This window comes from Podarcis erhardii (assembly GCF_964252035.2).
Source record: "Podarcis erhardii genome assembly, chromosome: 10".
In the NCBI taxonomy this organism is placed as follows: Eukaryota; Metazoa; Chordata; class Lepidosauria; order Squamata; family Lacertidae; genus Podarcis; species Podarcis erhardii.
In genome coordinates this window covers 18,873,232-18,890,624 of record NC_138500.1, presented here as the reverse complement: position 1 = coordinate 18,890,624, position 17,393 = coordinate 18,873,232, and the positions used below count along the sequence as shown (strand labels likewise).

Sequence of the window (17,393 nt, the reverse complement as noted above, 5' to 3'; positions counted from 1 at the left end):
CGCGCTCCGGGGCAAAGGGGAGGCGACGGGAGAGCTGAAAGAGGTGGCGAGTGAAGGCGGAGGGGGCGGGATTCCCGGAGGCGCCGGCGGCACCGTGGGGACTCCCTCCCTCCGACCCCCCTCAGCGCCGGACACAGCTGGGCAGCGGAGTGAAGGCGCGCCCGGTAAGCCGGGCTGAGGGGCTGGGGGGCTCCGGGTTGGGGCTGGGGCGCCCCCTCAGGAGCGGGCGGCGGGGCCTCGGCCGGCTTAGGCCGCGGGGTGGGGGGTGCGACCTCCCACCTCCTCGCTTAGGCCGCCGGGGTCGTGGTGCTCGCGGGGCGCTCTCTGCCGGTTGACCTCGATTTCCTGCACTTGAGCCCCTCCTCTTGGGCGCTGCTGCTGACCTTGGGCAAGTCACTTATCGCCTCTTCTCCCACCCGGGGAGCTGTTGTGATAAGTGGCTGCGAACGCCTCTCGGCCTCTCGCGAAATGCCCAAGAGTTTTACTTTTTAAATAAATGACCAACTCCCTTCAGTGTTGTATCCTGTAGCTAATACACCTGTATAGTTTGAGTCTTTGGGTATGCTGAAGTAATGGAATTATTAATTAACATGCAAACAGTGGTATTTTTTAAAAAGGCTTTTCTGCCGCCCTAAAGACGCAAAACCAGCGAAGTTTTGTGGCGCCTTTTTAAAGGGCTCACGAATTTTATTACGGTGTGTGGTTTTGTGGCCTGTTAGTTGATATCTCTGGAAGTTTAAGACGAAAAGAAAGCACTTAGAAACCAAGCAACTCCCTTCCCACTCTCCTACCCCCCCCAAAGTAACCAAGGTTATCATCCTAAACACACTTAACACACTGCCCCTTGGGCAGCCTGGCTTACTTCTGAGTAAACATGGACCTGCTCTTGGTTTTCCCCACACATTTGGGAAGTCTTAATTGTTAATATCACTTTAGGAGATGGCTCCTGCTTCCCAAATGGTGACAACACTTGAGGTGAAAAGCACTGGTCATGTTTTTGTAAACTGCTTCACAGCTGTTAGCAGAATTTGAGGAAATGAAGTGTTAAGTAGTTTTGAGGGCTTCCATTTCAATAAACATGCAGAGGGCTACTTGTGAATCTCAACATTTCTATTGAGAATGTCAGTTGTCTGGGTATTTTGTACTGTACACTAGGAGTAAACTTGGACAAGAAAAAGAAACTGATAAAATACTGATGTGAGAAAATACAAGTACAACCAGAGAACTATTTTACTCTGGTGGAGAGTGTGCTAGGCTTAAAATGTAATTATTGTGGACAAGGCTTGGTATCAACAATTTTGTACTTGTGTCTGTTGGGAGAAGGTACAGCTTACACATTTTTGAAATATTTGTAAATGACAACTGTTCGCATGTATTTTATATTTGGAAATACTGCTTTACTCAGAAATCTTAACACACCTGGCCTTTTGTAAAATTGGTTCTGCAATATTTTCTTGAGAATGTGCAAAACTAATGTTCAAAGCCTGTGTACTCCTTGGAGTAAGTGTAATTGAACTTAACATGAACAAGTATGTGTATCGTAAATAAGAGGTTAATCTACCTAGTTATGGAATCTTGAGCAGATTATAGAATAGTAACTTTTTGGCTTCAGTGGCAAAAAAAATAACGACGGTTTGGCACAGCAGAGACCAAGGCTACAATCGTTTTCAGAAACTCAGAGCAGTGTACAACCAACTTCACCAAAACAAAATAAAACAATATTTAAAACCTCTATATTCTCATATATGAAACATAGTGTATCTGAAAAGTATAGTGTCACTCAAAGGATTGACAAAACAGAAGTTAAATAATGTCCTTGCAGTGGCTTGCAACATTGTTCTGGTGGCTTTTGTCACAAACAGTTAACCTTTTTGGTGGCTTGTATCCATCACTGTTTGTTGAATTAAATCTTAGTGGCTCATAGAAAGGCCCAAATGTGGCCCTGACTTCAACAGTCCTTGCATTCACATATAGGTTTAGGATTCTCCCAAAGTGGGCATTAATTATTTATAGCTTTGTTACCAAGAAACATATTCCTTGTTTATAAAGAAACTGCATAAAGGGTAACTTCTCATCTTAACACAAAAGTAGTGGCAGGAAGTATGAGTGACTCATGTCTCCCCTCTTCTTACACTTTTTGAGTAAGTAGACTTATTATTTCTCCTATCACGCGATGCACAGCTCCACAGTAGCAGTACACAAGTTTGATTGCATAGGAAGTTGTCACTTGTGTAAAAACATAAAAAGCTATCCTAAGTTGTTTACAAACCACTCTGTTAATAAGGCTAAGTGACTGTATTCTGTTCTTAGTGGAAATCATATCAGCATATCATTGAGAGCCAAAATTTTAACAGGATTAATGGAACAGCAAAAAATTGGTTTATGATGAGTAGTTAAATCAGGACCAATATATATATACTGAGCAATATTGTGAACTTTCTTTACCATAAAGACTGGAGCTCAGAAGAGCCACTGCCAGTCAGTGTGAACAGTACTGAGCTAGGTGGGTCAATGGTCTGACTCTGTATAAGGTAGCTTCCTGTATTCACAAGTCATGTGAATTATTTTTGTGTCATGTTTTCACTTACCTGCCATGTAATACTCAGTGTCTAATGCGGCTGATAGGTAACAAACCAACTTTGATCTTAATCTTATGTTCCCAGTTTCTCCTAGGGGCGAAGAGAACTAGAAGTCACCTGCTTCCTGGCAGGTTTTCATTTGTCTTAGAAGGAATATATTCTCTCATCTTCGGCTGCTCCTTAACAAGCACAGGGCTTTTTCTTTATCCAGTTTAGCTAACACATCTCTTTCCATCCCTGTTTAATACCAGAGTAGCACTGCTGCAGATCCTTTCAACTAGGATGCTTGCATGGCCTGATCTCTTTTTCCAATGGCAGACCTCTCTTACCACTGAGAGGGAGCTCCAAAAACATCCTTTGGCATTTTTCAGAGACTATAAGATTGCACCATATGTGTTACATATGTTTATTCACTGCTCAGACTGTTAAGACTTACAGCTGAGAGATTTCATCATGTGTTCCTTGGTCAACAGTTTGACTCAAATGACAGAGTCAATCAGATGACCTACATTCTGCTGACCTGAAAAGGTGTGGAAGTGAAAAGAGAATATATATTAAGTATTTTTAGTGAGAAAGTGAAATATTGCTAAGGATTACTATATAAGGATTCCTATTAATACCTGTATGCCTCTTCACATAGAGGGCAGGCACCCCAAGGGCTGTATAATCATTATTTTTATTATTACTCACCCTTCACCAGCAGTAGATCTCCCAGTCCACCTATGCAGAGGGATGAAGGTGATCTTCCCTGGTAAGTCACCACATTGCAGGGAGTGGAGCAGGGGAGGCTTTGGGCTTGCTAGATACAAAGCCCTCCAGGTCTCCCAGAACACAGGAAAAGTAAGTGAGGCCTGACTCTAATGTATTATTTCAGTCCCATTGGGAGCAGTGGGAGAGAAAATCCATAAAAAGTGGCTTCAAAGTTAAGAAGGGGACCCCCTCTCTCCTGTATACACACACACATTGTGCCATGCTGGTATGAGCTGGGCACAGCTTTTGATTGGGCAGCTTTTTCACCTTCACATCTTCCCCTTCTGCCTCTCCTGCATTCCCTTTGCTCTGTTCATTCATTGTTAAGCAGTAACTTGTGTATGCATAGCCAGGGGAAGGGAGTGTTATTACACAAGAGTGTCTAGAACAGTTTGCCACCAGTATTGAAGACTCTTTGGGACAAATTTTAGGTGAAAGGGTTGTTGACTTTAGTTGCATAAAGCACTCGAAATGAGCTTGCCGAGCACTATTTAAAAAGCTTGCTTACCAATGTTTACAGTGCACTGGACTTCTGCCTGTGTGTTGCCTCAATTTTTAAAGAGGTGTTTACATTTCCCTTTGGAAATAAATCCTCACCTGCTTTAAAAAGTAGTAGTCCACATTGGCCAGTTGGCATAAAGTATTCCACTAAGAAATTGCAACTCAGCTATTACTTGTTGCATGTTTATGGATCCAAGGCTGTTCGGTCTGAGTTCTAGCCCCTTCTCTGCATTCTGAGATGTCTTGAGTACTTTATTTCTGAAGATGTCCAGCCTGCCATGTCTACCTCTTAGTTAACTTGGATGTTTCAGAGTTGAAATAAAAGATCTAATAAATGTTTAAGTTAAAATAAAATGATTTTGCTTTTGCCAGCCTACAGTCCTACATAAACAATAGGTGGAAACACATAGTTCAATTGTATGCATGTTTATCTGTAAACACCTGGTCTTTGAGCATTTTTGCATTGGAAAACTTACTCTTGTTTCACTGTCATGGGATTGTTGTCAGAATGATAGTTAAGCTAACAGCAGAGAACTCTGCCAGAACTAGTAGGCCTCAAAGAAATATTGGTCTCTCCTCTTCTGCCCCCTCCCCATTGCTGAACCACTGGCAAGGAATTACCGTATTTTTTGCTCTATAAGACTCACTTTTCCCCTCCTAAAAAGTAAGGGGAAATGTGTGTGCGTCTTATGGAGCGAATGCAGGCTGCGCAGCTATCCCAGAAGCCAGAACAGCAAGAGGGATTGCTGCTTTCACTGCGCAGCAATCCCTCTTGCTGTTCTGGCTTCTGAGATTCAGATTTTTTTTTCTTGTTTTCCTCCTTCAAATACTATGTGCGTCTTGTGGTCTGGTGCGTCTTATAGAGCGAAAAATACGGTATATTGTACTAATACGAAAAGTCAGAAGAAACCACTATATTTTTCTACCCTAGGTAAGTAAAGGAAGTGGATCATGCTGCTGGGCATTCCCTGAAATTTAGGCAATGTGGTGTAATTGTTAGAGGGCAGTCCTACATCCATTACTGCCTCATCTCACTCATCCTACCTCATGTGGGTAGTATGGGCATGCATGGGTCATCCCTCTAAAATGGATGTAGAAGTATTGTCCTTAGAACAGCCCATCTTAAAATTCACAAAGACTACAGTCTATGTTTCTAAATACAGCTCTGAAAGGAGACTCACTTCACTGCAAAAAACCTCTGTATTTAGGTAAGGACATATTCCCACCACACTACTCTTTGCTGTTTTGCTTTGACTGCTCTAAAGTATTAATATATACTTGAACATTATGCAACAGATATAGATATCTTCTCTTCCTCAATCAATCCTGTTTGTCAGGTTCTACCTGTGTCCTTGGAGCTGGGTGAGCAAAATAAGATGTCCATAGATTTTCAACTGAGTAATTTTCAGATATGGGTATTATATATTTGGTTGGCTAAGCTCATGGTTTACAACAGAAGCATCTTTTGGATTAAGTAAGCCCACATTGTACAACTAAGTAACCAGTTTTACAACAATGTCACTTTTAATTACTGTATAGCACTGTGGTGGTGTAATTAAAGTAAACAAATATAATAAAGAATTGTTGGGTACATGCTTACAGCACCTTCAGTTTGAAGTGTAGCCCTATTAAAGGTGCTGTGATATTTAATGGGCATGCCGTATGCAAATTGAGATTAAACTTGTCCAATATATTGTAGGGGAAAAACAGCTTGGCATCCAATGCACTTTTGCTGTAGGTGGAGTTTTGGCTTTTATCTCCTGAAGGATCTATGCATGGGTTGGTAATCTCTTCCACTTGGTGAATGCCAAGATCAGTTTTCCCTGAACTGGGTTAAAGAACAACATCTTGCCTGTATCTGTTTGTCAAGATAGCAGGGGTAAGAAACTCTGAAAGTTCTACTTGCCAGGATGTGTGTAGCATATAATAGATGAAACACTTGTGTTTCATATTACCCTTATGTCTTGTTTTATTGGAGTTTAATATTCAGTCTGTGGTTTAATTTCTTAAACTGTAGTCCTTTGTATTTACCATGAAATAATTTTTGTTGAAATTGGTATAATTTACTTCTCAGTAAATGTGGATAGGGTATGATTGTTAAATGTTTTACCTAACACTTAGTGCAAACTGCAGGATAGGTTTGGTAGCATTGTGGATCTTATTCATTTATGAAATCTTATTTGTATACTTCAAATATTTAAAAGTTTTGAATTGCCAGAGAGAATTTTTGTATTTTGGCCTTTTGGGTTATGTGGTGTAGGATAGTGGCATTTTCTCCTTCTCCAGCATGATTTTTCTTATTCATTACACCAAAAGCTACACTACTACTGAATATCTAAGCCTCAAAACTTGTAATGCACATCCATTTATGTAGTATGTAGACAGCCTTTGACTTATTTGTATATCCTTCAAGGCCATTAAATGTTCAGTAGGGAGTAAACATGATTCTGTAGTGCTCTGAGCTGGATCAACTATCCTTAGTTTTCTTTATTCAACAATCTGAAATGCTTCGCCTTGCATAGTTAAATAAGCTTTGGATTCTGACATATATTAATTCTATGCAGAGTCATAGTAGGACAGAACTACTTCAGATTGAACATTCTGTGGTTGCACAGACTTTTGAAGCCTATTCCAGGAGTGTGTCTGTAGATTTTATGTATGGTTTGTAATATGGGATTTGTAAATAGTATTTATATGGTAATTGGGCTGTGCTCTCAGTTGCATTTCTTGAAAAACTGGTAGGGAAATTAATGGGGAATGGCTTACTCAGTTGTTTCTTCTGAGCTATAACAACAACAACAACAACAACAACAACAACAACAACAACAACAACTTCATTATTTCTACCCCGCCCATCTGGCTGGGTTTCCCCAGCCACTCTGGGCGGCTATATCTACGATATCTCCCATACTTTGAATGTCTAGCTTTATAAATTGCATGCCACTGGATAGAAGTTTAAACTTTTAAATCCTGGCATTATGCTTGTCTCCCTTAGTGGTCACAATCTCTCATCTGCTTTACATGTAAATGTACCGGTACATGATTGGACGTATGCATCTTTGAGTTGGTCTGATGGATTAGCAAATGGATTTTAAGAGCCCTATGTTACTTGAAGAGCATAGACAACTGCCAAGGACTTACTACCCACAAAATGCTCTAGCTTTCTTAGAGTACAAATAATAATTGTCAATATCATAGTTCTGTTTTTTATGATAATATTATTTCTTGGAACTCATTGAGCCAAGTTGTAATCTTTGCATTAAGGCCAATGTGTACCCATGTAAAAAGCCTCCTTGTCTTTTTGTGTGTGTGTCCTCTGTAGCAAAATGCTGCTCTAAAAAAGGAAATGAGACAACGTTGCATTCTTAAGGGTTGACTTTACTCTGGCTTATGTGGTACTTCAGGCTCTATTATTCTGAAAATAGTCACGTTTGTCAACAGTTCAAACATGGCTGTGACCAGAGTGCTATTCTTAACCTTAACTGTCTCTTGACAAATACTTTTCCTTCAAACTTCTGCTCACATAATCATATCTGAATGGAGTAAATCTTTATATTTGTTTCATGCTTAAATTAGAGTTATTACAATGTTAATTATAGACTGCTGTGCATTTGTCATGGAAAATGTTTATGCCACAGGTTTTGATCGAATGGTAAATGTTGTGCCATGACCGTGTTATGTCTGCCCTGGTACTTAAATGAAATAGGTTCTGTGTTTAGCTACAGAGAGTAGTAATACAGAACTGCAACCACTCTTAATTGTAAATCTCAACATTTACCAATCATATAGTTAAATATCATCCAATGGATAGCATGAGTTCAAGTATAATAACATTCTGGCCCCCCCCCCCGTATTTGTGTCAGCACAGAACTATTGGCATACTGAAACAGGAGTTTGGGTTGGGAAGCAAAGAAAAATTGACAGGATTTGGGATTTGATACCAGACAGCCAGAGTAGTTCTGAAGGCTAGATGAGTGATTCAAAATTATAGTTCTTTTGCGTTTTTATGATTATAACTTTGACAGCCTATATTGACTCTTGCTGCAAATATTTGTACTAGAAGGCTAGGAGGGATATATTTTGATAGATACACAATGGACTATCTTTCACTGTGACCTCAAACATTTATATACACAAAACAAGAGAGCCTGAAACTTCTGAGGTGGAGGTTTTCAACCTTTTTGAGTCCACTGCTCCCTTAACCAACTACATGCTTGCAGTGGCACCCCTGTGGGGCTCAGGAGCCCAGTTATGTCACCCCTTGCTTGCAGAGCTGGCAGCCTCTCACCCTTTTTTGAATACCCTCCCTTGTGGAGTGTTCCCTCCATCTCCTCTCCTCTCCCCTCTCTTTGGGAGACCTCTGAGCAGCTTCCACAGTCCCTGGTCTGTGAACTGCCCCAAAGAGAGGTGCCTCCCAGAGGCACCATTTGCCTGTGGAGCTTACAGCCAGGGCTACTGCAATAAACAGTTGTGCAAGCCTTTGGGAGGCAGAGATGCGAGGGGGCATCAGAGGAGGGCGGGAAGGAAAGGGGGACAGAGACCAGTGTTGCTGCGGCTCCCCTAACCATCATTCAAGGGACCCCAGGGTGCCACGGCACACTGGTTGAAAACCACTGCTATGAGGAATATTGTCAGGCCATGCCTGTGAATCTTCCATTGGGGTCATTGCTCACAGCCATGCCATATTTATGCTGCCTAAAGTGCATTTTTTTTAGTGCACCAATTGATTCTTATCTTGATCTGGAATGTGCATATGGGATTAATGTTCAGATAGCATCACTTAATATATTTTCAAGAATGCCCTTCTTCAACTGTAACATTATATTAGAATGACATTATATGGTTCACCCTGTACCAATGGACATGACTTATACTAATATTAACTTGTGTATTTATCTTTGTGATTCAGCCCTCTTCCATACAAGATTCTAATTGTCTGAGAAATCTATTATATAAACCACATATCTTATCTCTTGTGTAACTCTGCTGCATAAAAAGTACAAAGGGCAGACCTTTTGCAACTCTGAATTTGCAAACCCAAGTTATAACTAAAATTAGCACATGACCTCACACTTGTAAGCAGAGCAAACACAGTTCTATATCTGATTCCACATGAAAAAGCTACTAGTCTATAATGGCTACATTGCTGGACAGTCACACCCTTTAATTGCTGTATATGTCTGAACCAGTTGTTCAAGGTCTGTTGCTGCATACTCTGAAGTTGCTCTGGTTGCATCACTGTGGTATTAAGATAGGTAGTTAGTTGAGTTTTAAGATGCTTATACTCTCTTCCCCTAATGGTCAATAACGGCAGTAACTGTTAACAGAAAGTAGGGAACAGGAAAGCATTTTTGTAACACTTTTCAATGCACATTCCTTCTACCAATCATACAAATTTGTGGAAAGGAGAGCTGGTGTTTTTCTAGCCATGTGTTTCAGTTAACATGGGTGATGTAATCTTACTTATCTTCTGATACAATCCTTGGTTGTATAACTTAAAATGACTGTGGCACACGGAAGAGCATTTCCATGACCAAAGGTGCATATGTGCTTCTAGTGCTAAAGGTTAAATATTGTATGCACCTCTATTTACTGCTGACATTATCTGGCAGAAAGGTAATAACTAACAAGAAAGCCCTGAAATGGAATGCTGAAGGCTTTGGATCCAAAGTTCTGCAGATCTCCAAGAGATCCTCAGCTACACCAGCCCTGGTGCTGTCATAGTGAAACTCGACCCACCTTCCGCCCTGGCCAGTGTGAGTTGACAGGGCTTGAGTGTGTGTGTGTGTGTGTGAGAAAGAGAGACAGACAGACAGACAGACAGACACTATACACTACTAAGAACTGTTCTGTAAATAATCTCCTGGCTCTCAAAAGAAACCTCAAACATGAATTATAGAGTTGGAAGGAACCCAAAAAATAATCTAGTCCAACCCCCTACAATGCAGAAATCCTGCCCATAGCCATCCTTGGGTGGGTGGGCTTGAGCCACTAACCTTCTGGTTAACAGCCAGGCACACTGGCTGTCCATATTGCCATTGCATTTTATCAGAGGCCATGTTGTATGTAAGTTCTGTGTTGGAGACAACTCTGGAATTTTACTAGTCCCTGGACACCTTTTTCTTTGTTAATAGTTTGTTGTCTGCCTAGGCAATTTGCTGTTTGAAAAACTCAGCTATTGTGTTTATCAGCAGTTTACAGGTAACAAAAAGCAGCTGTTGGGGACACACATTCTGTCTGCTGGAGTCTTGGTATTACTGATGTCTCTTTGTTAGCAAAGTGTTACTTCCCCCATTGACAAAAAGGAACTGTACACATTCTCATTGTTACATTGAAAGTGACCTCAGATGGGCTCCTCTCCATAAAGCAGAAAGACCTAGGAATGCTTGGTATTAGTATGTCAGGCATTAAAGTTTCCTCCAGGAGACTGGTCTTTATTTGCAGAAGAAAGGTTGATGGTTGTTGTTTTTATATAAAATAGTTAAGCATCTTGGTGAATTGCATGATTCTCTAAGGGCTCTCTGCTTTTTGAATGTAGTGCATGCTGCTGCTTTTATTAGTGCTCTGGTTACAGTAATGTCCCATTGTTAGAGCATTTGAACATTTTATGTAGAGCCATAAGACTTGAGAAAAAACTTAAAATACAAAAGCTGTCCATCAATGTAAAAGGCCTTTTTCTGTATTTAGTTTTTTATTCCAGTATGTTAATACAGCAAGCCTGCAATGTACACACATTCAGCTTTATGTATGACATGGCAGAAAGGGGGCAGGGTTTCAGGAATAATGGCTTTGGCAATCCCACTTGCTACTGAACCCAGTGGATTTTGACTATAGGCAATTTTGGCTTTAGGTGTGATCCCCAGATCATAGCCCCCATATAAATTGCAGGCTTACTGTACACAAGAACAACCTTGAACAATGGCTAGGTGTCTTCCCTGACTCATCATTAAAATTGCCCTGCCTGATTAATCTGTTAAAGCTTCTTACTAATTAAAGCTTGAAGATTAGTTACCAGCTATAAAGTCTCTGCAAAACCTTTGTCTTCCATTTGTGACATGCACATACAATACAGAAGTGGAGACCATTCAAGATAATTGTTTAAGCTTATGTCAGCTGAGTACAAGATTTTCCTATCAAAATGATGACATTTACAAGTATTTCTGACTAGTTTTTGGTAGTCTTCACTCCCTTTAGGAGGTATATAAGACACATGCTTTGGTGTGTTGACAGAACCTTGTGCTATAACCTCTGGTCTTGTGATCATGCTTAACTGAGAAACAAATGTCAAGATAGGGTTTGCAGTGAACAATATCCACATTGTTTTGCAGTGGATTGGTGCTACATATTAAAAAGCTCTGTATTTAAATTGAATCATGGAATTGGTAATTTTTACCTTTCATAACACCAGAGATGCTCCTCTAAAGCTTATTTACTTCAGTCCTAGGGAAATGTGAATTCTCCATGATTGGCTTTCAGCATCTTCAAAAGTGACTATAAGTTGGATGTTAACGTAATTATAGGCTGGCATGTTTATCAATGACAGTTTTGTTTCCTTTTTCAGGACTAGCCAATCTGCCATCGCTTCTTGCCGGAGAAAATAAGAACCTTTCTTGAGAAGACCCTGGTCTCATGAACGAATCAACGGATCTCGGGAATGGCAGCATTCTGGAGCCAGCACTACGGCTCAGGAAGGGACACATGCCCGATCCTGCTGGGCAGGAAATCCTTGATAGTGACCAATCCAGTGAGCAGGGGCCCCTCCTAGTAGAGCCACCTGAATCTTCTGAACTGGAAAAGGTAAATAATAATTGGTACTCAGAAATCTAGCCAGGGAGTTGCATCAAACCTCCTTGAACAACTTAGGGATAAGTTAACAATTATAGGGGTATGGTTCTTATCAGAGAAGGCAATTCCCAGGCCATTAAGGGATTTTAAAAACAACTACACCCCAGCATCTTGAATTTATCCCAGAAATGAAGAGATAACTAGTGGTTCTGTTACTGTGTGTGTCAAATATGCTTCATGTTGGAGAATCTTGACAAGTCTTACCACTGTGTACTGGAGCAACTGAAGTTCTTGAACTGTCTCCAGGGACGACCCTGCACAAGAATCTCAAAAGAAGGTGAACTGATTACCAGGGCTTATAATAAGTTGTAAGGGTTTTGAGAGGGTTTTGAGAGAGGGCTACAATCAGTCTACCTCCAAAGTTGCTGTAAAGTCCTCTGTCACAGGCAGCTACCTAGGAATCCAAGAGGATTGTTGGATCCAAGAGTGTTTGGTTTGGCCTCCACATATGAACACAGGGTGCAAGTAGAACAGTACCTCCTTCAGTTGTGTGATTGGGAGAAAACCCAAGAAACAATAACCCTTCAATTTAGCTTCTTTGTATCAGTTCTAGTTGATGTACCAATATATAAACACACACATAAAGCAGTCCAATGATCCTATCCTAGTTTTTCCAACACTCAGCCAAGTGATTTAGAAGGTCTGTTTACTTCCAGGCAGGAGTGTTAATGGTATCATTTAAATCCATTGCTAGGCTGATGGTTTAGCAGTCAGTATCATAATGACTATAAGGTGCTTTATAAATGTAATTGGCTTTCTAATCATTACAGGAAATTCCCCTTTTCCTCCTTCCCCCAAATCAGAAGAGAACATATATTTTTGTATGATATGTAATTAAGTATAAGAACTTTTGTAAGTTCACTCTGACTTTAAGTTCTGTTTGGGACCACTGCTAAGGTTTGGGTGGCATAATACATTGGCATAAACAAATATTACATGTATGTGGAATTGCCTAAAAACTTTGTAAAGGAAAAAAGGTAACTGGCTTCAGGTTCTGTTTCTAACAATATGTCTAATGCCAGTGCTTTGATGTAGGGTTCATTTAAAGCCTGTTGTGCAACTTCTAAGAATGAAAATAGTTCACTGGCTGATGAACGATTTTTAAGAGTCTGTTCTGTGGGTAACTGTTATCTGGGTGACTTTAGATTGCTGAGCTTTGAAGCTTTAAGGCCAGAGTATATATAGTACTTCCTGCCCACCTAGCAGTTCGAAAGCATGTCAAAGTGCAAGTAGATAAATAGGTACTGCTCCGGCAGGAAGGTAAACAGTGTTTCTGTGCGCTGCTCTGGTTCGCCAGAAGTGGCTTAGTCATGCTGGCCACATGTCCCGGAAGCTGTCTGCGGACAAACGCCGGCTCCCTTGGCCAGTAAAGCGAGATGAGCGCCACAACCCCAGAGTCGTCCGCGACTGGACTTAATGGTCAGGGGTCCCTTTACCTGGTAGCTGGTACCTGGTAGTACTTGGTAGCTTGTACTTGCTAAAATGAATACTACTAACACAGCTGTAGTAGTGTAGATTTATATGACTGGTTTAAACAGAATTGATCTGGTAAATACAGTGGTCAGTGACATGTTTTGGCTGCATTCCTGTCACACTTGGTGGTGAAAATGGACTGGATGTACCCATCCTTACTAATACATTTTGTGCAGGTGCAGAAAAGAAGTGGCTAAGAGCACAGGAAATAAGCACTGAATTAGTAGTTAGAGAAAGCAAACTTACACAAAGGAACAGATGCTTCAAATGGAGGGGGCAAGCTTTTGGTTTGTGGGATCTACTCTTTCTTTTTCTTTTACCACATCCAGTCACTACTGGGAGTGGCTACTTGGCGACAGAGCTAGAAAAAACAATCTATAATAAACAATTCAACACTGATAGAATTAAGACTATATACATATATAAATCTATTAACATTATACAAATAATTACGATAAAAATAGCACGGTGCTAGCTCTTTCATTAAAAGTAGTCATTTCCCAAAAGCCTGTTGGAACAAGAAAGTCTTCACTTGCTGGCGGAAAGACAACTAGGATAGAACCAGTCTAACTGCTCTAGGTAGGGGGTTCCAAAGTCTGGGAGCAGCCACCAAGAAGGCCCTTGGTTTTATTAACACCAAGCTCTAAAATTACTACATAAAACCTGGTTACAGTGATTATTATTGTTTATATTGTTCTAAGTGCAGAAAGGACACCTTTTAGAAGTTCTCACCAACCCTCCATTCTTGGATAGATCCTCCCCACACTGATTAGCTCAAGTGAAAGTATCTGATACTTACTAGTACAAAAGGAAAGAATGAAAGCAGGCATGCGTCATTTTGATATTCTTGCAACCTAATCCTATGCATGATTCCAACAGGCAGTCTCAGAACAGAACCATTATTATTAAATACTGTTCAGGCATTTTCAGAACCTCGGTCTTGTAGATCTGCTATACTTGGAAGTGTCACAGGATTTTCAAGTGAAAATAATGCTCAGAACCCTCCTTCCCCCTCCCTCGCCTCCCATCTTGCACACAAATGAGAGTAAGCTGCCTTGAATTCAGCACAACCTACTACTGAATGAAATACATAGGATTGGGCACTCTTAATCCTCTTTCTCTTTCCTCCCTCCCCCTTCATTATCAAATGAAAAATACACCATTAAGTAAGAGATTCTGGATCTACGATTTTAGTAGGCAGCCTCGGCCGAAGTGAGGGGTTACAGAAGGTTTTCAACTTTAGGAAGGAACATCAAATCAAAAGCTGCCTTATCCCTGGCCCATGCTATTATGTTGTCTTCCTCCTTGAAAATTTATCTGCACTGCTTCCTTTCTTCACTTTGCCACTGCATAATCACTTTGTGCTGCTCCTTCACAGGCCCGACCTAGAATAAATGGCACATGCACAGTGATTCTAGCTGCTGCTGATCCTTCCCATAGAGACTTGAGGTGAATGGGCTAGTCTGTGATAGTAAGGCAAGCTTGTGGGAGCTGGGTCTAAAGTGGCCCTCTAATTCTCCCAATTGATCTTGCCTATCCATCTTCAAGACAGAAATATTAACCGTAAAGCATTATGAGTATTAACAGTGTTGTGACAATGCTAGACCTGTTTCCTTTAAAGTGTCTGTTTGGGGGGGGGGCACATCATGGTGATGAAAAGCCCTTGTATCAGAATTTTTTATCAGCACCTTTTTGTTAATTCCAACAATTGGCATTTTTTCTGTTAATGTTCTGGCACTTAACAAAACACTCTTGAAAAAGGAAATGTCAGTTATTCACATTGCGTGTCTAAGCACTGTGAAATGCATTTGTATTTGGTACTGCTTGTGTGTTCAGTTTCTTTTTCTATGGAGAAATAGTTTGGCAAGTTTTTATTCTGAAGCGTGTCATGCTCAGCATGTTTACTTAAAATACGTTTTGAAATCAGCAAGGCTTCCTGTTTTAAAGCTGAGTGACGCTTATTGGATCACAGTTACCCTACCTTGTGTCTGTTTCCCTCTGACGGAGGAAAGCACATCTTTTCCACAGTGGTATTGGAGTACTTCTCCAAGAAAGAAAGCCTGTGGGGTGCCAGGTGATAATTCAGACTGTCTTCAGGCATGCAAATGATAGTTGGATTATTTATTGTACACATTTTTATTTTCACTGTGGTGAGTGTAATCTTCTAGAGGAACCTTTGCTAACCTAGTGCCCACTTGACATTTTGCCCAGTCAGCATCCTGGCTGGGGCCAATGGGAAATTTAGTCCTAAATGTATGGAGGGCACCAGGTTGGCAAAAGTTGCTCTAGTGAATATTCACGTTTTCTTAAGCTGTTGGTGCTTTTTTCTGCCCTGTGCCGAACTGTCTGGCCTCCTTCATGGCATTTATCTTCCTTTGCCCTTTGCTATTTGAATGGTTGGAGTGTCTTTGTTCTCCCTGCTGTTCTTCAGTCACTGATATCTCCTAAAGAAATGGTTCTCACTGTGACTTTGTTAAACTGACACAATCAAATGCATGTGACTTTTATCACCTGATGAATGGGCTTTTTATGTACAGCCCTGAAAACCTGCACTTGACTCTCTCCCTTTTTTCTATAATCCTCCAATGACAGAGAGGGAACAAAAGGCTGTTTTCTTCACATTCCCCCTCCCCCAGCCCTCTGCTCTTGATTGATAGTGGTTTTTGTCTAAAAGTTCCTGCATCTGTGGTGCTCTGTGCACTTGCAGTGTGTGGCCTAGAGGCGTGTGTGTGAAATTTTGGGTCCTTTGCTCTGAAGCATTTGGTACTGTGCAGAGGATAATGAAGCGCAGCACTTGACTCTTCAGTCAGTGGAAGGCTTCTTCATGGCAGATACCCAGCAGGAACATTTGTCAAGCAGCCAGGGCCTCCATGACTCTTGAATTCAGCTGTTTGACCTTTGGGAAAGAATCCATTAGTAAGCCTACTTTGAAAGTGAAAAAACTGTGCTCAAGCATAGTAAAAATGGGAAGGAAAAGAATAGAAACCAAATAAAAAATACTGACATGAATACTTAAGAACAAGGGATTTAGAGTTCATCCTTAAGGAAAGGCATTGGAAACCTGTTGCTTTCTTTTGCATCCTGGTGTGGAAGAGGCAGGTCAACCTGCTGTATGCCATTATATTCTTTGTTTGTTTGTTTGTTTATTACAACTATTTCTTTTTAGCTCTTTGTGCTTTTACTATCTAGTTTTGTGTTTTTATATTGCTATAAACCGCTGTGATACATTTTTATGGTACAGTGACATATAAACATTTTTCTTAAAAAATAAATAATAAAATGTAAGAGACAAGGCACGGCAGCTACTCATCTTTGCACCTTATTAAGGTTTTGTATTTCTGTAAATAACATGCTCAGACAATCCTTCTTTCCCTGCCTCTACACTACATCCCACAATCTCTCAATTGCCATGTTTTCTACTTTTTTTGGTTATGATAGGACAACTTCTCCACTTTTAGATCCTGCTTTTGCATTGTTTTAATATAGTGAACTGGTTTTGGAAAGTAAACGCTTAGAATTGTCCCAGTGTCTTGGATACAGCAAACGCAAGTTCCATATATGCCCTTGGTATTTTTTTCTCTTGTTTCTGCTTCTCCTCTGTGCTTTCTTTTACCCAACGAGTGATGAGCTATTGCTGCCTTCATAGCAACAAATATTACTTTCTAGGATTCCCTCCTCTCTGAACTTTAAAAATAATTTTTAAAGGCCAGTATCTGAAAGGTAATCATGTGTAGACACAATGCATGGTTCTGCCAATTTATTGGCCTCTTGAGGGAAGAGGCAGCCATTTTAGAAGTAAACAGGAACTTACTCTATAGAGGTCGGTGGCGTTTTGTTTTTTAAAAAATATTTTAATTAAGTTTTCACATAATACATCTTAAAAAGTTTTCAGATAATACATCTTAAAAAAAACAGGCAGGTGGAGATTTGGTGGATACCCTTTTGTCATTATTTTTACCAGGTTTGCTATGCACTGTCCTGGACTTTTTCACTCAACATAGAAAGTTGTGTAGTGTGATGTTGCTTGTGTAGCTTAGTCTAAATTGGCAACTGGTCTTTTGCGACTGGATGGAGATGTCCAGGAGCCACACTTGGTGTTTAGCATCTCCAGCTGCCTGACTGCAGTCAGCTCGTCTGCCGGGCACAGCGCAGCAAAAAATGCACCTTTTTTGTGCTGCCTGGTAAATCAGGTGTTTGGAAGGATAATGCAGTAGCAAAAGACACGTCTTTTGCTGCTGCACTACC

At 40.6% G+C, this 17,393-nt stretch overlaps 1 protein-coding gene across 2 annotated transcripts in view; it reads left to right on the top strand.

The window, feature by feature from the left end:
- The first annotated feature begins 3 nt into the window (after window positions 1-3).
- The window catches only part of ADIPOR2 (adiponectin receptor 2), a 32,578-nt gene continuing 15,188 nt past the window's right edge, over window positions 4-17,393 (top strand). Inside the window, exons 1-2 of one of the 2 annotated variants that reach the window (XM_081878984.1) lie at window positions 4-164; window positions 11,392-11,627. In XM_081878984.1, the coding sequence (XP_081735110.1) occupies window positions 11,460-11,627 (168 nt within the window). In that variant the 5' untranslated portion in view covers window positions 4-164; window positions 11,392-11,459. Of the gene's footprint in view, window positions 165-5,562; window positions 5,710-11,391; window positions 11,628-17,393 lie in introns of those variants that run through there. The other variant, XM_081878983.1, reaches the window with a different exon arrangement.